Below are 21,360 nucleotides of genomic sequence, written 5' to 3' on the forward strand. Positions count from 1 at the left end.
TGAATGTACATAATGGTTAATAAACACAGTGTGAATATGGCTTATGGCATGCATCTGTGGTCCGTCTCAGTGTCCCTGAATGATATTATTTTCCCTTTTGCTCAGCGCTGACTGTAGTGCTATAGCCCTAAATAAAGCAAGTCTAGATTTTCCCCAGGTTCAGGCTGAATCTCCCATCTCACTGTGGCTCCTTTACAGTTAACAAGGAGTTGCTTGTTTCTATAAAATTTGTATACTTTCAGAGACTAAGCGTTAGTCTAGCTAGCAAGCTTATACCCTGCTTCTGGTTGTTGTTCGTGCCCTCGTCTGTCTCACAGTCTCTGAAACATATCTATTTTTCTTTTCCACCCAGCCCAAACTGTAATACTAATAGCTCTAGATGAATCAAGTCTAGATTTTCCACCAGTTCAGGTTTTAGGTTCAGGAAACTCCCAGGGGCCATGGGTGGCCTTGGGCACGCCAGAAACCTATGATTGTGAGTTCGAATCCCGGTTCATCCGGATTATGTTTCTAAGTTTGTCAGCACAAAACCCGTGCTCGTGGGTTTCACAGAAGTGGTAAACGTCTGAGACCTGCATCACTTCAGGCTTTCCTCCCACATTATGGTGACACGCTGTGATACAACTGGAATACTGTTAAAGCGGCGTTAAACCCAACTCACGCACTCACTCACTCAAGAAACGCTCATCTCACTGGGACTCCTTTTCAATTTAAATGTAGTTGCTTGTTTCTATCAAAATTGTAGATTTTCAGAGATAAGTGTTAGTCAACAAATGCCCTTTAAGGCAGAATGAATTGGATCTAAATGTATCTACTGGTTAACTAGTAAGTATATATATATGTATGTGGCTTTTAGGCTTGCATCTGTGGTTGTTGCAAATGCTCTTTAAGGCAGACCATATAAAAATGGCATTTAAGGACAGTCCTTGTTCTGTTGACACTTAATTTATGATGCTGCCAACTTTTTCAAATCTTAACATTGGCATAAATTTTAACCTATCAAAAACTTAAAATCGATATGTTTCACTGCATCCAGATATATTTAGTCACACTTTTATGAAGGGTTGATATATTATTTATTGCAAACACCTGGTATCATAAATATGTGATAGTGATTCATAAACACATGGTCATGATATTGTGAGTGTGTGAGTTGGAGTTTATGCCGCTTTGAACAGTATTTCAGTCATATCATGGCATGGCATCTTAATGTGGGAGGAAAGCCCAAAGTGATGCAGGTCTCAGACTTTGGTCAAACCCACAAGCACGGGCATGGTGCTGACAAACCGAGAAACATAATTGGGCAAAACAGGATTTGAACCCACAATTATAGGTTTCTGGTGTGACCAAGGGACGCAACTCTGTACAGTGAATTGCAGCGCCTACTTATAATATAGTAGGAATCATACAATGTTATCTGCTTTTTAGGGCTGGGATGAGTCCAAATTTACTACCCAGGTACCCACCCCCCTATTACCCGACCCTACCCTGGTGCCCGCTGTAGGCTTCAAAAGATAGGTACAAAATATCTGATTGGGAATGGTTTGACCATAGCCCTGGCAAAATGTATTTAGATACACGTATAAAACGATCTGGTCATGCATATACTGAAGTTGACTGAAGTTTTATCTCTATTCAAACATATAAAGTCAGAAGGAATGCGTGCATAGTCAGAAAGACAGTAACCATGGAGTTCCAGATAATGTTTGCCATTAAACAATATATCTCGTGACTAACCACGGGTCCGGGTATTCATGTGGGTATCCGGGTCCTAACCCAAGTACCCGAGTTACCCATCCCAGCCCTACTGCTTTTGATATTGATTTTTAATGTGGATCTTTTCTAATAGATTTATTTGACTGCTGAATGCTTTACTATTGCTGCGTCAGTTCATATCTGGCTGTGAGTAGTTACAAGTCACAATGTGGCCAACTCTCATCCAAATTGAACCTAACCAACCACAACTGTCTGACATGAAGAATTATTCTTATCTGAACAATCAAAAAGCCAGCTTTTGCCAAGAAAAGCAAATTTGTAGGGAAAGTCCTAGTCAATTAGTCTGACCAAATACAACTGTGTAGGTATAACTTGTTGTTTCCCTCCCCGACTCCGACAGCCCACACTGCTGTCGGGCATTTCGCACAGTTCCATCAACGCTATTCCCCTACCACTAGGTATTGTGTTTACACAAGGGAGGCTATCTCATGCCCACCAGTGTATCCGCCTAGTAAGCTTGGGGCTTGAAGATACTTTTATTCCAGTAATGTGTAAGGAAAACAGTTTCTGGTCCAACTGGTTTCAGATTGAAGATAAGAAAAATATCAGGTGTGGATAAGGTGGGCCTGGCATCTATGTTTGTGATCTTGATGTAACATAGGAGTCTTTGAGATACCTGTGATTGTTACATACAACAGATGTTATATGACTGCATGAAGTGTTTTCATTAGCTGTGTGAATACATGTGTCCTTTTTATTCCATGACCACTTAATAACACCAGTATGAACCTTGTAGGGAGATTTGTTTGTTATGACCATTTATTATGTGATTTTTCTATCCCAGAATGATGTATACAAATATTCCAGACGCACATTGTTTCAACAATGTGTTTTCTCTATTCAAGAACTAGTACATTGATGCCCAATTGTCTAAGGTGCCGTTGTTTGCTGTGCAGTTATGTCCCTTAGGAGTGCCAGAATCCTATGATCACAGATTCACTGTGAATATTATGTTTGTCAGCACCATACCCATGCTCTTGGGTTTCACCAAGGTGGTAAATGTCTGAGACCTGACTCAATTTTCCTCCCACTTGACACTGACCCATAGGGATATGACTGAAATACTGCTTAAACCCAACTCAGTCACTATGATAAATATCATTCTAGATGAACCTTCAATCCCCACCAGGAATATAAACGTTCCAGATGAACATTGTTTTACAGATGTATCCCTCTGTTCAAGAACCACCAGGAATATGAACATTCCAGATGAACCTTGTTTTACAGATGTATCCCTCTGTTCATCAACCACCAGGAATATGAACATTCCAGATGAACCTTGTTTTACAGATGTGTCCCCTCTGTTCAAGAACCACCAGGAATATGAACATTCCAGATGAACCTTGTTTTACAGATGTGTCCCCTCTGTTCAAGAACCACCAGGAATATGAACATTCCAGATGAACCTTGTTTTACAGATGTGTCCCTCTGTTCAAGAACCACCAGGAATATGAACATTCCAGATGAACCTTGTTTTACAGATGTGTCCCCTCTGTTCAAGAACCACCAGGAATATGAACATTCCAGATGAACCTTGTTTTACAGATGTGTCCCCTCTGTTCCAGAACCACCAGGAATATGAACGTTCCAGATGAACATTGTTTTACAGATGTGTCCTCTGTTCCAGAACCACCAGTATGAACATTCCAGACGCAAGTGTCAACAGCTGATGAAGCAGCTGCAGCAGGAGCGTTGTGATCTCAGCTGCGCAGAGGAGAAAGTGCTGCAGATGGAGGGCATGAAGCAGCAGCTCACAGAGCAGGGCAAGTCCATTGCCGCGCTCAAACAGGCTTGCTCAGTAAGTACATAGGACTCAAACAGGCCTGCTCAGTAAGTACATAGGGCTCAAACGGGCTTGCTCAGCAAGTACATAGGACTCAAACAGGCCTGCTCAGTAAGTACATAGGGCTCAAACAGGCCTGCTCAGTAAGTACATAGGGCTCAAACAGGCCTGCTCAGTAAGTACATAGGGCTCAAACAGGCCTGCTCAGTAAGTACATAGGACTCAAACAGGCCTGCTCAGTAAGTACACAGGGCTCAAACAGGCCTGCTCAGTGAGTACATAGGGCTCAAACGGACTTGCTCAGTAAGTACATAGGACTCAAACAGGCCTGCTAAGTGAGTACATAGGACTCAAACAGGCCTGCTCAGTAAGTACATAGGGCTCAAACAGGCCTGCTCAGTAAGTACATAGGGCTCAAACAGGCCTGCTCAGTAAATACATAGGGCTCAAACAGGCCTGCTCAGTAAGTACATAGCACCCAAACAGGCCTGCTCAGTAAGTACATAGGGCTCAAACAGGCCTGCTCAGTGAGTACATAGGACTCAAACAGGCCTGCTCAGTAAGTACATAGGGCTCAAACAGGCCTGCTCAGTAAGTACATAGGACTCAAACAGGCCTGCTCAGTAAGTACATAGGACTCAAACAGGCCTGCTCAGTAAGTACATAGGACTCAAACAGGCCTGTTCAGTAAGTACATAGGACTCAAACAGGCCTGCTCAGTAAGTACATAGGACTCAAACAGGCCTGCTCAGTGAGTACATAGCACCCAAACAGGCCTGCTCAGTAAGTACATAGGACTCAAACAGGCCTGCTCAGTAAGTACATAGGACTCAAACAGGCCTGCTCAGTAAGTACAAAGGGCTCAAACAGGCCTGCTCAGTAAGTACATAGGGCTCAAACAGGCCTGCTCAGTAAGTACATAGGGCTCAAACAGGCCTACTCAGTAAGTACATAGCACCCAAACAGGCCTGCTCAGTAAGTACATAGGGCTCAAACAGGCCTGCTCAGTGAGTACATAGGACTCAAACAGGCCTGCTCAGTAAGTACATAGGGCTCAAAAAGGCCTGCTCAGTAAGTGCATAGGACTCAAACAGGCCTGCTCAGTAAGTACATAGGACTCAAACAGGCCTGCTCAGTAAGTACATAGGACTCAAACAGGCCTGCTCAGTAAGTACATAGGACTCAAACAGGCCTGCTCAGTGAGTACATAGCACCGAAACAGGCCTGCTCAGTAAGTACATAGGACTCAAACAGGCCTGCTCAGTAAGTACATAGGGCTCAAACAGGCCTGCTCAGTAAGTACATAGGACTCAAACAGGCCTGCTCAGTGAGTACATAGGACTCAAACAGGCCTACTCAGTAAGTACATAGGACTCAAACAGGCCTGCTCAGTAAGTACATAGGGCTCAAACAGGCCTGCTCAGTAAGTACATAGCACCCAAACAGCCCTGCTCAGTAAGTACATAGGACTCAAACAGGCCTGCTCAGTAAGTACATAGGGCTCAAACGGCCCTGTTCAGTAAGTACATAGGACTCATATGTAGCGAGAAGGGGGCACTGGAACAGAAAAATAAATAATTTCCTCAGGAAGAAGCAGCCAAATGGATGAAGTCACTAAATCTTAAGTACAATCATGGTGCAGACAGATCGCCAGTTATATTATAATAAAAAGATATGTTTGTATCATGTTGAGGGTTTAGAACATCATGATAAAGAAGTGTGTACTGGTGAGTGAGAAGTGTGGCACTTAGCATTGTTTCATTTGTTTCAGGAAAAGGACAGAAGAATAGAATTAATACAACACAGAAAGAAAAGAAGAAGGTTAATGAGATCGCAGGAGAAGGTAGTGTGTATGTTGGAGGGAGGGGAGGGATATGACAAGGGTAGGGGGTTGGTGCTGATGGGGTTGGGGATGTGATAAGGGAGACAGTGGGGAAAGGTTGGTGCCAGGGAGGGAATTGGGTGGTGCCAGGGGAGGGAGCTGGTGCATGTGGGGGGAGGAGGGAGGGGGTTGTGGGAAAGGAAGGGGTGGTTACGGGGAGGGAATAGGGTGGTGCCAGGGGAGGGAGCTGGTGCATGTGGGGGGAGGAGGGAGGGGGTTGTGGGAAAGGAAGGGGTGGTTACGGGGAGGGAATAGGGTGGTGCCAGGGGAGGGAGCTGGTGCATGTGGGGGGAGGAGGGAGGGGGTTGTGGGAAAGGAAGGGGTGGTTACGGGGAGGGAATAGGGTGGTGCCAGGGGAGGGAGCTGGTGCATGTGGGGGGAGGAGGGAGGGGGTTGTGGGAAAGGAAGGGGTGGTTACGGGGAGGGAATAGGGTGGTGCCAGGGAAGGGAGCTGGTGCATGTGGGGGGAGGAGGGAGGGGGTTGTGGGAAAGGAAGGGGTGGTTACGAGGAGGGAATAGGGTGGTGCCAGGGGAGGGAGCTGGTGCATGTGGGGGGAGGAGGGAGGGGGTTGTGGGAAAGGAAGGGGTGGTTACGGGGAGAGAATAGGGTGGTGCCAGGGGAGGGAGTTGGTGCATGTTGGGGGAGGAGGGAGGGGGTTGTGGGAAAGGGCGGGGTGGTTAGGGGGAGGGAATAGGGTGGTGCTAGGGGAGGGAGTTGGTGCATGTGGGGGGAGGAGGGAGGGGGTTGTGGGAAAGGAAGGGGTGGTTACGGGGAGAGAATAGGGTGGTGCCAGGGGAGGGAGTTGGTGCTGGTTGGGAGGGGGAGGGGTGGGGGTTCACAATGGACGGGAGTTGGGGTGAGGAAAGGGGTGGTGCCAGGGGAGGGGGTTGGTGGTGGTGGAGGTGGGTGGTGACTTGGGTATTGGCTATCGTGGGTTGTGGCTTTTTGAGGTAGAGTTACAACAGGGTGTGGCAGTGTTGGGGTAAGGGTGCACCAGGTGTGGAATTGCAGTCATGGCAGGAGAGGGCATGGTGATATATTTTTCATAACATGATGACTCCGATGGTGGATACACAACCTAAATGTATTGCAGTGTTGTCGTGGTTACATCTACCTCTTCTACCCTGCCAGTGTACGGGAGTAAAGGAGACCTTCTATGGATATGATGAAGACAGCAGATCAGAAAACTCGGAAAACTCTCTGTCATCTGTTTCCTTGACGATATCAGATGATGACCTTTGGGATGAGGTACAGCATTCTCAGGTTTCCATATTGTAAAAACTCACATGAAACATACAGTCTTGAAAATATAAAATTGCTTGTATTTATTGCTTAAGATTGAAATTCATATTGCGCTGCAACAAAGTACAGAGTGCTTTTCATTTGTCAAGGCCAAAACATGAAAATGTTAAATGCCAAGGGCGGTGACCTTTGGATAACACTGCTTTGAACAGTATTGGAGTTCATATTGCAACATCTTGTAAGGAAGTGACAAGGTCTCAGACATTTACCAAATTGTGACCATGGGTGTTGTGCTGACAGACCAAGGATCGTAATCAGGGTGAATCTGAACCCGTAACAGTGGATCCTGGAATGACTAGGGGAAGTAACTCCACGCACAATTTTTTCAGTGCCTGAGACCACCATTCCCAGTGCTGAGATAATGTGACGTACAATCATGTATATTGAAATAAAACTGGTTGTCCTTCAGAAGTGATTTCTGAAAAGTGGTTTTAGAAGAAGTGTTTTAACTTTGTAGCTGACCCGGGAGGAGGTCGAGAAGAACTACCAGAGATTGATGCGTGAACACCAACAGCTGCAGAAGTCCCATGCCTTGCTGCAGAGTCAGACTGACGGTCTGCTGGACCCGCAGAGGGAGGCCAAGGTAAGTCCTCCACCACCTTGCTGCAGAGTCAGACTGACAGACTGCTTGACCCACAGAGGGAGGCCAAGGTAAGTCCTCCACCACCTTGCTGCAGAGTCAGACTGACAGACTGCTGGACCCACAGAGGGAGGCCAAGGTAAGTCCACCACACCACCTTGCTGCAGAGTCAGACTGACAGACTGCTGGACCCACAGAGGGAGGCCAAGGTAAGTCCTCCACCACCTTGCTGCAGAGTCAGACTGACGGTCTGCTGGACCCACAGAGGGAGGCCAAGGTAAGTCCTCCACCACCTTGCTGCAGAGTCAGACTGACTGACTGCTTGACCCACAGAGGGAGGCCAAGGTAAGTCCTCCACCACCTTGCTGCAGAGTCAGACTGACGGTCTGCTGGACCCACAGAGGGAGGCCAAGGTAAGTCCACCACCACCTTGCTGCAGAGTCAGACTGACAGACTGCTGGACCCACAGAGGGAGGCCAAGGTAAGTCCTCCACCACCTTGCTGCAGAGTCAGACTGACGGTCTGCTGGACCCACAGAGGGAGGCCAAGGTAAGTCCACCACCACCTTGCTGCAGAGTCAGACTGACAGACTGCTGGACCCACAGAGGGAGGCCAAGGTAAGTCCACCACCACCTTGCTGCAGAGTCGGATCGATGCAAGCCCCACTCTTGGACACTAAAGTACCAGTAAAGTTTTGAAAACAAAATCTACATTAGGAATAGATATAATCAAGACAGCAACCATCAATGAAGGGAGGGGATACAGCTCAGAAAACATTTACAGAAAGATTTTGTTTTATGCTTTTACAAATAGTGTAAATTGGTATAAGCTATTAGAAATTTGAACGCAGTTAAACGAAACAAAATACTCTTGTATGAAATAGATTATATATTATAAATGTTATCTTAAAACAAGAAAAATCCTGAACCGAAATCCTGAAGATAAAAGCATTGGCACTTCCAATTTGTGTTATACAAACTTGATTTGAAACTATTTTAACGTCCCCAAGACTGGATGGTAACAGCCAGATGGTTATAAGCAGACATTATACAGATTTGTAGCAGTAATTTTATCAGTGCACATTGGTTGAATATTGATGGCAAACTTTCTTACAAAACTGAAACAGACTGTGATGAGAAATGAAGTAAGGGAGATAACTCTTCCATATCTGCAGTGGCTAATCCTAGGTGTGGTGGTAAGTTTAGCCTAAGTCAAGTGTCTCTTATGGCTATTATTAAGTCTTTAGCTGGGTGTTTATCATTTTGTTCTGATTGCTGCAGATGACGTGTGTCGGTCACATCTGGGAAATACAGTACACTGGCCATATATTGATTTTGTCTGCATGGAAGTAACAGCACTGAAACAGTACATGACTAGGGCTAGGGTGACATAAATAACCGAGAAGATATTACACAGGCTGCATAGGACTCTGACATATACTGGTAGAAAACATCAATATCATTAGCCATCTTCAATGACAGTATGTTTAGGTAAGGATTTGAACCCTATTCTACTGCTCCAGACAACAGGCCTAGTATCACTGGCTAGTATCACTGGGTAGGTGATATAAGAGGTTTAGTTACCCGACTCAGGACTACTGGATGGTGTTATTGAACTCATTGTCAGTTTCCATAACATTTGTTTGACTCACAGAATTAAACACAGACATAAGTGGGGTTGGAATAGCCTAGTGGTTAAGGTGTTTGATCGATATGTAGAAGACAGCTTTCGATTCCCTACATCAATGCAATGTGTGAAGCTGATTTTGGTGTCCCCACCATGATATTGGCAGACTCACTCACTCACTCTGAACACATGTCAGGTACACTAAGCAGTTAATCACACATCAATATCTAATATGATCAAAGGATATTTGTGACCCTCCTGGAGAAAAGGGACCTTATGGTTGCTAGGATACAATTGTACTATGACGTCATAAGACATTTGACGTCAACATACTCCAGTGAAGATCACTATGTGTGCAGGTTGTACAATAATATCTAACTTTTCTCTCATTAGTTTGTAATGTAATAAAAACATTATTTCAAAACGTTTCAGCATATGTGTCTACTTTTAACCCATCAGACATTATGTCTCAAAACTGCAATTATTGCTTAAACAGTTATACGTCGATAAATGAGTCAAAATGTTTAATGTCATGTATCTTTGTAATAAACAGGGGCGGTCGGGTAGCCTAGTGGTTAAAGCGTTCACTCGTCACGCCGAAGACCCGGGTTCGATTCCCGACATAGGTGCAATGTGTGTAGCCCATTTCTGGTGTCCCCCGCCGTTATATTGCTGGAATATTGCTAAAAGCGGCGTAAAACCATACTCACTCACTGTAATAAACATGAATTGGAGCTTGTGAATTTTATTTTTGTGTTCCGAAGAAACTGTAGTTTTGAAATATAATGAAAACTCAAAATGTGATTTTTCATCCAGATGGTCCCTTACCTCATGGTGGGTCATTTTGTTTTTTACATCATGTCTCCAGAATACGTCAAGGCAGGGTTTCTTTGTATGAATAGTTCTATAACATTAAGAAGGCACGTGAGACATTGCACGTGAGGACATAAATACACATAACAACATCAATACACGCGACATATAGTTCTGTTTGTGGATATCAGTGTTCACTCCCAGCATGTTTGTCAATACCGACTACATCCACACCCAGGTTTAGCATCATCTCCTGTACGATCAGTATATAAACACTGTAGCATGAGAACAGGTTTACACAGTATGTGATGGTGTCTTGGAGAGTTGCAGCTAGATTGGGAATGATGCTGTAGATATACAAACAGTTCTTGTAGCTCACAGATAGAGACCATACCATGTATATCTTAGTGTGTGATGTATCCGGGGGGCACTTGGAGTCTCTACGCTTGGGGTTGATCACGGTTTGTAGATACGGATTTAATTTACTTTAATTTTATTTGGTGTCTTGTAAATGTGTGAAAATGTGTTTTCTAATAATAATCTGAAAGTGCTTATTTTGAAAACATGTCTTGTGAAATATGTGTCATTTCTTGTTTACTTTTGGAATATAGATATTAGATCTTCAGCAACCCATGCTTGCCGTAAAAGGCGACTATGCTTGTTGTAGGAGGCGACTAGCGGGATCGGGTGCTCAGGCTCGCTGACTTGGTTGATGCATGTCATCGTATCCCAATTGCGTGGATCGATGCTCATGATGTCAATCACTGGAAGTCAGACTGTGTCATCAGTGTTTCCCCATGTCAACTCTGTGTGTGAAGGGACAGTTCAGTGAAGATGCAGTAAATGAACATGGACCTCCGACCTCTGGAAAAACCCATGAACAAGGATAGGGAGTTTACAGATCGTGTATCATTATCATTCGTGGGCTTCAAACCAGGATAGAAATAGGCCGTTTGTTGAGGAAAGCGACTCTGAATAGAAAGTTTCGGCATCTAACCATTGGGCAACCCTTGCCTTTATGATAACTTAACTCGGATATGGTTCATGGACATCTGGTTCATGGACATCTGGTTCATGGACCTCTGGTTCATGGAGATCTGGTTCATGGACCTCTGGTTCATGGTCATCTGGTTCATGGACCTCTGGTTCATGGAGATCTGGTTCATGGACCTCTGGTTCATGGTCATCTGGTTCATGGACCTCTGGTTCATGGACATCTGGTTCATGGACCTCTGGTTCATGGAGATCTGGTTCATGGACCTCTGGTTCATGGACATCTGGTTCATGGCCCTCTGGTTCATGGACATCTGGTTCATGGTCATCTGGTTCATGGACATCTGGTTCATGGAGATCTGGTTCATGGACCTCTGGTTCATGGTCATCTGGTTCAGGGACATCTGGTTCATGGCCACCTTATAAGGCTAATGCCAGTTAGTTTTCATTTATAACATGAAGATGTATGGAGTACATGTATATTGAGGACTGACTGTTGTTGTTGTTTCTGTAGATGAGGAGCCAGCTGGAGATGGATCTGTTCAAGAGTCAGTGTCGGATAGAGGAGCTGGAGAAATTACTGCAGGAGACAGGACAGGTGAGTGTGTCAGGGAGTGAGTGAGTGTCTGCTGGTGAATGAGTGAGTGAGTGTCTGTTGGTGAATGAGTGAGTGAGTCTGTTGGTGAATGAGTGAGTGAGTGTCTGCTGGTGAATGAGTGAGTGAGTGTCTGTTGGTGAATGAGTGAGTGAGTGTCTGCTGGTGAATGAGTGAGTGAGTGTCTGTGTTGGTGAGTGAGTGAGTGAGTGTCTGTTGGTGAATGAGTGAGTGAGTGAGTGTCTGTGTTGGTGAGTGAGTGAGTGTCTGTGTTGGTGAATGAGTGAGTGAGTGAGTGTCTGTTAGTGAGTGAGTGTCTGTGTTGGTGAATGAGTGAGTGAGTGAGTGTCTGTGTTGGTTGATGAGTGAGTGAGTGGATGTGTGAGTTTGATAGAGGACCTGGAGATACTTCTGCAGGACTAAGGGCAGGTGAATGTGTCAGTGAGTGAGTGAGTTGAAAATGATTTCAATATATGTTTGATTTTATTGGGAGTTAACAAGTTCGGAAACTTTGCAGCCCTATGGAGAAGTTTTAAAAGCAGGACAATCACATTGGGAGGGTTGAATAAACATTTGGGGTGATTTGTGGAAGGACAGTGAGTTTTTTGTCAATTGTGAAAGTTTTTTTACCTGCTCTATCAGAAATTTATTTATCTTTTTATGAAGAGACAAAGTAATTGCTTGGCAAATATCCAACAATCATGAAAATCTTCAGAAAAAAGGTCAACCCATCTAGGGAAGGCTTCCAAACCATTTTAGCCATGACTGTTTGTAACTAACAACTTGAGATGAACAGGCACAGTTGATGAAAATACAAGGTCTCACTTGTAATTGGGGTCTGCGGTTTAATACTACATTTGAGGAAATCAATTTCCTGTTCAGTCAGTCAATAAATCCTTCAGGGCTTCTCCCAGCTTGTATGGCCCCCGATGATATAGCAGCAGACGACACATATCATTGTATCTCCACCTGAGGGGATGCTGGGATGCTGATGCAAACAACATATATGATTGTATCTCTCACTGATTTTGGTGTAGTCGTATGTGTTTTGACAAGTCTTGGGGATTTGTGCAGTCGATAGTTGAACATTTTAGTTCTATATTAACTAGAAACAGAGGGAGATCTGATAGCTTCTTCCTCGCATGCTGCTAATTTTGTCACTCATCCACTGATTCAGGGTGAAGCTTGTGAATGGGTCCGAGAGAAAGAAAAGTTCTTCACGTCTAATGAAGAACTTCGACAACAGGTAAAGATTTTCTCCAAATACTTTTTTAATTATGAAATAAATATGAGTTTCCTTTTATTAAATTTGGTGAGATGGGTGTTTTCAGAAAAAGAACCTGACTTGAATTTGAAAAGTTAGTTCGGTGATGAACCTAGGTTTTCAATGAAGAGTGATGGTTCACGTGTGGGTCTTGTAATGCTTATTTTCATTTGAAATGTAAAGCATCACTTTGTTCAAGAAACTGACTGGTTATGTATAAATAAATTGCAAGTAATTCCATGGCATTTGATTGGCTAACCAAGCAATTTTTATCTCAGTTTTGTTTCAATAACTACTTTATCCTGATTGGCTATTAACAGAGAAGACGAACCTTGAGTCGTATTATTTGCGCTGACAGATATCACTGATAGTTGATAGTTGACTTATTCATAAGAACTGACTTCAATATTTTTTTGTATAAATGCAGGTATAAGACGTAAGAAGCAGTGATCACACGGTAAATCTGCTGTTTTGTGTGTTTATGGCGGTAATATAGAAACCAGTTTGCATACTTTGTATCAGTCCACTGTGCAGATTTACATAGTGTGCTAACCACTTTTTACATTTATTCCCTCGTAATTGGGGGGCATGGGTGGCCTAGTCTATGGCGCCGCGATTCGCTGTGCAGAATTGCATCCCTTGGGCACGCCAGAAACCTATGATTGTGGGTTCGAATCCCGGTTCGCCCCGATTATGTTTCTAGGTTTGTCAGCTCGTGGGTTTCACCAAAGTGGTAAACTTCTGAGACCTGCATCACCTCAGGCTTTCCTCGCACATTAAGCTGACACGCCATGATATACCTGGAATACTGTTAAAAGCTGCGTTAAACCCAACTCACTCACTCTCTCCTTCGTAATTGCAACAAATATTGAAGACTGTTCTTTGCACGTTGCAGGTACAGGTGTTTGAGAGTGAGACTACCAACCTCCAGCAAGACCTGTCCGAGAAGACGGAGCAGATCGAGGACCTGGAGTTCCGCATCCTTGAGCTGGAGGAGTGTGCACAGCCAAAGGTAGGTCCACCATGTTGGATTTTATATGTTCATCGGTGCTGAGTCTCATTGTATCCTGCTGATGTCAACAATGATCGCTTCCTCATAGAATTAGTTCCATCCAGAACAAATATCGCCAGTGTAAATGTGTCCTGGAAAGAGTTTCTTAGTAAAAACTGTTCTATGGGAATAATTCCCCAAGAGACAAATAGTACTAAGGAGCAATTTCACTACATCTACAGATACTTTTTGACACGACCACCATACCAACATTTTCAACAATTCACAACAAAAACTTGCGCAATATTTGTAGCCCTGTCACTAACTTAATGCATATCCTGATGTCGACAGTGAAAAGAACTTCTCCATTTACGCTCAGTAAATGATGCTTGTCCAATGTTGATTTGCTATGAAATAATACTATAAGATCAGCCAGGAAAGAGGTTATTCCGAGCGTATAATGCTTGTTCATGCTCGGAGATACCCATAGGGATTCTGGGTAAGAATATAGGTCCCACCCACCTCTGCTGGTCGTAACAGGCGACTAAGTGGATCATGTGGTCAGCTCGCTGACTTGGGTGATCGTATTCTGGATCGATGCTCATAATAATCACTGGAGTGTGTGGTCCAAAGAGGATTATTACAAGCCACTGTCATTTTGCTAGAATATTGCTGAGTGCGACGTTAAACAAAAAACAAAAGATCATTCTGGGAGAATGAAGGGAGACAACTCAGTGTGTTTCTGAAATCATAGACCTCTTCAAGCCATTGTTTAAGGTGAATCCAAACAACATGCAATACATACGGTACAACATAGGGAGTGTTGTGACAGCGTTAATGTATTCTTGTCATCAATGCAAGACAACTACTGTAAATCTTGATATTAACGCGAGCGTGAATTAAATGTGAAAAATGCGAGTGGTCTTTGCTCGCATTATTAAACATTGCATTTATATCAACAATAAGACATTTTGGATTGCAGAAATACCAACTTAGACATACGCTGAAAACAAACAACTATGTATTCCACATCAATGTTTATAAACAATGTCATTCAAACACTAATTACATCCTGTGAATTGTCACTGCTTGGGTCAAGACAAGCGTTCTACTCACTCATGTCGTCACTGATCACACCTGCAAGTCCAGACAGATGCCACCCAACACGGTGTCTTTGCTCTTTGCGACTGCATCAAAGGCCGACACGAGTCAGCGCGCACATATTGTTTTAGCTGAAGTACTCTACTCAGCGCTAATAAGCGGTGCTATTTGGTGTGTGATTGGATTAATGTAAGGTTGGATTAAGGTGAGGATTCTCCTGTAAACCTGACTGAGGACATTTTGTTTAGATATAAATCCACTGATGCTTGAGAGGAGGGGGGTGTCGCATTCATATTGAGTCGCATTTTTTGCTAGGGGCCAGCAGTCGCATTCTTTTGGAGACGCATTAATTTCACGTTTTACAGTATATTGTGAATGCCTTGTGCCAACCTGAGTATTGGTACAAACTATTCCCAGTTATGTCAACTTTGTCTACATCTTGGAGAGATTATAGACTGAATTAAGTCTACATCTTGGAGAGATTATAGACTGAATTAAGTCTACATCTTGGAGAGATTATAGACTGATAGACATGTGAGGATGATGGAGATAGGTTTAATAGAATTTCTTGGAGAGCAAGGGGGGTAACTCTTCATTCAGAATTATTGAGTGCAAATGGCCTACTAGTGGCTCAGGTTCACTCTTTATCCTTAAACAGCGTCGAAGTCAGCAGTATCCCAGATTTGTGATGCGAGTCTGTAAGTAATTGAATCCGGAAAAAACATTCCAGTGATTGGCATCATGAGTATCGATCTTTGCAATTGGGATATGATGACATGCATCGACCAAATCAGCAAGCCTGCCCACCCAATCCTGTTAGTCGCCTTTCGACATACATTGTTTGCTTATGGGTACAATGCCAGAGACTCTTGGTGTCCCCTACAGCGATATGGCTTGAATATAAATTAGCATTAAACCACACCCAACCAACCACCACCCAAAATATAAAACAATTCCAAGAGCTCCAGATAACTTTTTGAGCAATTGAGTTTTTACTCAAAAGTTTCTAGTTTTTTGGGTTATTACATTTTTCATTGGGTAACTGATATTGTTTCTGTTATCTATTCATCACACTATTTGTTTTTTTCCCAAAGTGAGGAAACATTTTGAGATTTTAAAAAAAGAGAATGTTTTAGATGTATAGAACGGTTCTAAATATAGGCTTGATCCGGAAAGTAAATTAGCTCATAATTGTGTTTCGGAAATTAGCTCCGTTGTACGCATGCTGAAAAAGCTTCATTGGGTATTTGCGCATGCTGTTTTTATACATTGGAGTTTTTCATTTGATGTATGCGTTTCTGTACACAAGTTAATTGAAAGTAATTGGGTTTGACTTTATTTTTGGGGTATTTTACGCAAATACACAGCTTATCTGTAGCTCTGAGTCTTGGCAGAACAACTGCCTCTTGGGTCTTGGGCATTACATCAGAAAGTGAGGGAAGGAAGTCAGTTTGACCTGTGTACCCTGCTCCAATGACCTGATGTGCACCAACAATCCCATTACGTTGACCTCAATGGCAGCCTTTACGTAGGACCTCTTTATCTTCCAATGACCAGTTCAATACTTATCTCCATTGATAATCCTTCCTTGCCCTCAAGGTACTTCTTTGTGGAACACACTCGTCATTGCACCTCCACACAAATGCTGCTCCAACTACTAGGTTAATGGCCTGTGGTGATCTGCCTTGTAGTGTCATTTGTCTATATGATAGATTCTCCGTAGTTCTGCATGGATGATTCCAATACTAATCAGAATGACCCCAGGGAATAAGGAGCAGAGTGATATGCCTGTATATTGGTCATTAGTCTTCTGTCGGGTCCTCGTGAGTTGATGTATGTTCGCTGGTGGAAGGGATTCTGTTTTCGCTGACCATGGACTCCTGATGGAGGAAGCGATCAAGGTGGGTGATATCATCCAAGAATTTCATCTCTTTAGCCACGATTTATTTCTGTCGTACATACCTGTGCCTGTTCTGATATTTTAATGTAGGGTGGTGCTGTTCTTACTGTATATAGAGCCTTCTTTCCGGGTTGTCCATATGCAACCATGTCTGTCCCATTGCTAGTGTGGTACAAGCTGTTAGTTGTTGGTAAGTAGTTGTTAGTGTGTAGATTCTATGATGATATTGACTTCTTAGTGGAGATTGTAAAGACCAGGTTTGGTGAAATCTCCCAAATATTTTCATGTTCATGTAGAATTTATTTCAAAATTATTCCATAACATCACTTACTTTTGTATGTTCAAATATTTTCTGGGTTCATGTAGAATTAATTTCAGCAATTATTGCCATATTACTGAAAATATTCTCAATTATCATTACTATAATGTCATGAAAAGGAAAATAATTATTTTGAATTTAAAATACAGCTATGACATCACTATTGTTTCAACTGTAGATTATCTGTAAGGAAATGACAGTTTATGACATACTCTCCTCAATACAAAATTGAAGTAGCATTTACTTTGATACTTTAAGTCAGATGATGCAACGTAACTTGACATGTGTTACAAATAGGATACTCGCCAATATCACTGACTGACTATTGGTAACAAGTGCCCAGTGATTTGTGCGTTATCTTTAACATACATGCTTTTATAATGACATCTTTATGTTTAGTGATTCAACGTATAGATCTCCATTGTACTGGCGATGTTGATATGGAATGTGTAACAATGTATTACATTTGACATTTAGTGAATTAGGTTATCACGTAATTCAAGAGGTAATATTCTTGTTTCCAACTAAATCTGTTTAAAGTTGTAGTTTTTAATCTGAAAATCTAAACATGACTACATTTCTAATGTCAACAGTTTGTACACATTACAAGAACCTCTGGTTCCATATTTAGTCAGACGTACCTCGGAAGAACAATGCACTGGGGTAATAGGTGACATGTTTGGTGCCGGCGTCGTTGCCTGGTAACAGAAGGGGTTGTTCTGTGTGTATTCTATACACACACTTTATGGTGTCCACATTGTACATATGGTTTTTGTTTAGACATTCATGTTGAAAGCATGGGCTATGTATTTATGTAACCTACCCATGGCTTCTGTCAAAAAGGTTTTAAAACAATAGCAGTATAAAATATAAAAATGCTTTTGAGCTTCTGATATGTATGAAGGATAGTTTAAGGTTATGTTACGATATAAATATACCAAAAATAGTAACTGTTTGACAGAAAGAAAATTGATATAGCCAGGCTGTATATAATCAAGGCTGTTAAACAAAGTGATCTTAGCGCTACGATTGTCGTAAGTCTATGCTGAAGTGTTAAGATTTTTGCGTGGAATGGGGCCCTGATTATTGGAATATACATGATTCGCTAAGTAAGGATTTTATCATTAGTTGTATGATAAAATAACAATACTTATGTCATTGGGGCAAAAGGTAAATAATGTATGTAATATCAGGTAGTATTAAGTGCTATAATGCTGTGTTTGGATTCCATTGTATATTCATCTCATTGTCATGAAAAAGATTTTTTTATAAATATTTTTGACAAGGGGTGTATTACACCTGAAAATATAACCACTGACTAGCGATGTTTGTTCACATCAATATTTACCTAGTGGCTGCACTTTGTACCTGTGTTTGATAGTTAGGCAGGTATGAATAATAAGCTCTGCATATCATGTAAATATTTATTTCGTCCATTGATTTTGGGACAACTGACTTTACTATTGTTCTCGGTGTCTTGACAATTGTTTCAGAGTATATTTTCAGTGAGGCCCTGTAAGGGTTGGATGGTTTTGATGAATGTGTGTTTAGGCATATGTATGCATAGTCGGATTCATACACAAGTTAGGAAAGTAATGGAAAATATCCCATTTGATATTCAGCTTTAGAAATTGGCACATATCATGGCTGTATAGTTCCAATGAAACTGTTAGTACTACTGAATGTGTATCATCATACGTACTAATGATTTCAACTGAATCAGTTCCAACCAGATAAAGTAAGTGAGCGAGTGAGTGAGTCTAACACCGCTATAAACAGTAAACCAATCACCCAAACCCTCTTTGCTGAATTTTTTATTTTAATCTGTAAATAATAATAATAATAATAATGGAAAATATGGGATTGAAACCTATGATCATAAGATCCTGGCTTCCAAAGGGACATGACTCTGTATAGCAGATTTTGGTGCCTTTGAGAAGGGCCACCATGGTCTTATCAGGTAAAAGTTATGTAACTGTGTTTGTAAACAGAAAAAGAGTATGTTCTTTTAGCAAGGCAAAATCTCACAAACAGGATTACTGTGTGCATAATGAAAGTAGCTATATCCTCACAGGTCTGAAAATTGGTACAATACTTAAACTGTCATTTGTCCCACAAGAGAGATTACATTAATTCAGCTAGATCCAATCCTGATCTGTAATCAGCTTAACTAGGCGTGTGTGCTCTGTGACGTTGACTCTGGCCGGGGCACAAGGAGAGACTATTACCGGAATGATTAAGGTTAACTGTATAGCAGTGTTATTTTGGTATTGATTACCTGGAGATTACTCAATCCTTCTGGGTGGCGATATTTAGCTGTTGGAGTGATACACAGACTGTTCCTGATTTCATTCACAGCCATATTTAGATGCACTGACCATGAAAATTAAGCTTTGCTGAGGTTCAGAAATTCGACATATTTGACTGTCAAGCAATGCATCAGTGATTTTTATTGAGTAGATCAGAGAATGTCTGACCAAGAGACCCATTTTTGGTTCAGATTTGTTTCTGATGACGACATGTTTTTTAACACAGAATAGAAATATTTATTGTTTGATAGACATTTATTGGAAGTTGACCGATGACAAATTAGACACAACATGGATAACAACTTCTTTGTGCCTACTTTAGAACTTTTATGTTTGAAATTCGAAACATTCCTTTCAGTATTTTTTGTTGTTTGAGGGGTGAGGGACCAGTTCAAAAGTTTGATGTCAAATTAAAGTCTCAATTCTTTAAGTTTAGGGGTGGGGTAGGGTTGGTAGGTGGCTGGTTGGCTGGTATAATTGCCTAACAAGTTTTCCATCCAATAAAATCAACTTACCATATTTCTCAATGTTTAATATGAAAACTAGACTAAGCGAAAACTCCCATCCTATTTCACTGAGCCTATTTTTATTTGTATGCTGTGAGTAGTCATTAACTACATCTGCTGTTTCCACAAGGTAACCATCCTTAGTGGTAAGTCCATCTAGTCCCATTTGTAATATAGAATGGCAGATTTGATCTATAAAAAAAACTACAATGATTTTTTTTCCCACCTTGTAAATAGTCTTCAGTCGATAAATGTTTTGAAAAAGCAGGGCAAAACATGAGAATGCGTTGCAAAAGAGGCCACACAGGAATTCAATTTTTTCAGAGTTAAGTTTGTTTTATATTTTTGGAGGGAGGGGGATGTTTCAAAACTTGAGGTGGGGTATGTCTCAAGACTTAAGGAATTGATATTTTTATACGATATCATACTTTTGATATAATAGAATTGTATTGCACAAATAAAGAAAATTAATAATTGTTGAATTATGTTTTGAAAAAAACCCAACGAGGTCTATTTTATGTTTAATTATGCCGTGATAAAGTGTTTAGAAGAAAATAATTAACAGTTCAATCTAAGTCATACAAATGTATAACAATTAAAGGTAAAAACTAGAATAACTGGAATTGATAAAAAAGGACAGTGATGTTTCATAAATATTTACTTGTATTATTAATTAATTAATTAAATTGCTGAGTCAGCATAGTTATGTCCACATTACTTATGATCAATTAATGGTGAAAACAGATATAGAGCTGTTATTTATTTTAAGAGAATATTCATCTGACTTTCTTTGATAATAATTCTAAAACAAATTTCAAAAACAGGAGACCATGTTTTCAGAAACACCTAAGTATACTTTGAAAGTAAAATTCAAATATTAGCATCACAGACAGTAAAATCATCTCTTAAAACTAAAGGGAAGTAATTCTACACTTGGCTAATCTTCAAGCAGGAAGATAAGATTTGTCCTCCCTGACAGGGCCTCAGCAGAAGGTGCTGTATTGTTATGTGTCTAAGGAGTTGACCTGGTGTAGTGCCCCTTCTAGCATTCATGTACACACTGGGCTGACAGCCAGTCACCGACCTCCATTGCTGGAGTGTGTCATACAACCTGTAGAGGTGGAATTACCTACACCTAGCTCCATACTCTAAACCCAGCCTCAACTAAATTTCGTGGATTCTCCTCAGGATCAATTTTCATGCTGGAAGTTCAGTCAGTTAGAACAATGATGGAATGTGCTTCTCTGACAAGTTGGAGTTTTCTTAGTGTCAGGTGAGTTAACGTCGTTATCAGGTGGGGTCGTTCAGGTGTGCCGATTTCAGGTGAAAGATATTTGAGTCATTGAGGTGTGTCTGATGTTAGTGATGTGTGAGAAGAAATTGCAAGGACAGGAGGAACAGGGACTTTCAGAGGTGATCCGACGCCTAGTATTAGTACTGTATACAGTGTTGAAAATATATGTGTGGTTAGATACTGTGACAGCATTCTGTAGATTACTGATTCATATGTAAATTGTCAGGCTTGACAATATGTGGATATGTATATTCACTAAGCTGGTTCATTGTGGCAACTTTATCAATATTATCGTACTAGCTTTCCGGATTGTCATGGGCTGTGG

At 41.6% G+C, this 21,360-nt stretch overlaps 1 protein-coding gene across 12 annotated transcripts in view; it reads left to right on the forward strand.

Annotated features, from left to right (window-relative positions):
- The window catches only part of LOC124136555 (golgin subfamily A member 4-like), a 187,315-nt gene that overhangs the window by 78,352 nt on the left and 87,603 nt on the right, over positions 1 to 21,360 (forward strand). For 7 of the 12 annotated variants that reach the window (XM_048393602.1, XM_048393612.1, XM_048393603.1 and 4 more), the window contains 7 exons: positions 3,404 to 3,574; positions 5,331 to 5,402; positions 6,574 to 6,690; positions 7,202 to 7,327; positions 11,271 to 11,354; positions 12,529 to 12,597; positions 13,511 to 13,627. In XM_048393602.1, coding sequence (XP_048249559.1) covers positions 3,404 to 3,574; positions 5,331 to 5,402; positions 6,574 to 6,690; positions 7,202 to 7,327; positions 11,271 to 11,354; positions 12,529 to 12,597; positions 13,511 to 13,627 — 756 coding nt within the window. Of the gene's footprint in view, positions 1 to 3,403; positions 3,575 to 3,594; positions 3,607 to 4,967; positions 4,983 to 5,032; positions 5,047 to 5,330; positions 5,403 to 6,573; positions 6,691 to 7,201; positions 7,328 to 7,826; positions 7,874 to 7,920; positions 7,942 to 11,270; positions 11,355 to 12,528; positions 12,598 to 13,510; positions 13,628 to 21,360 lie in introns of those variants that run through there. The other 5 variants (XM_048393608.1, XM_048393610.1, XM_048393609.1 and 2 more) reach the window with 5 other exon arrangements.

This window comes from Haliotis rufescens, unplaced genomic scaffold, assembly GCF_023055435.1.
Source record: "Haliotis rufescens isolate VD_foot unplaced genomic scaffold, xgHalRufe1.0.p SCAF_12, whole genome shotgun sequence".
In the NCBI taxonomy this organism is placed as follows: Eukaryota; Metazoa; Mollusca; class Gastropoda; order Lepetellida; family Haliotidae; genus Haliotis; species Haliotis rufescens.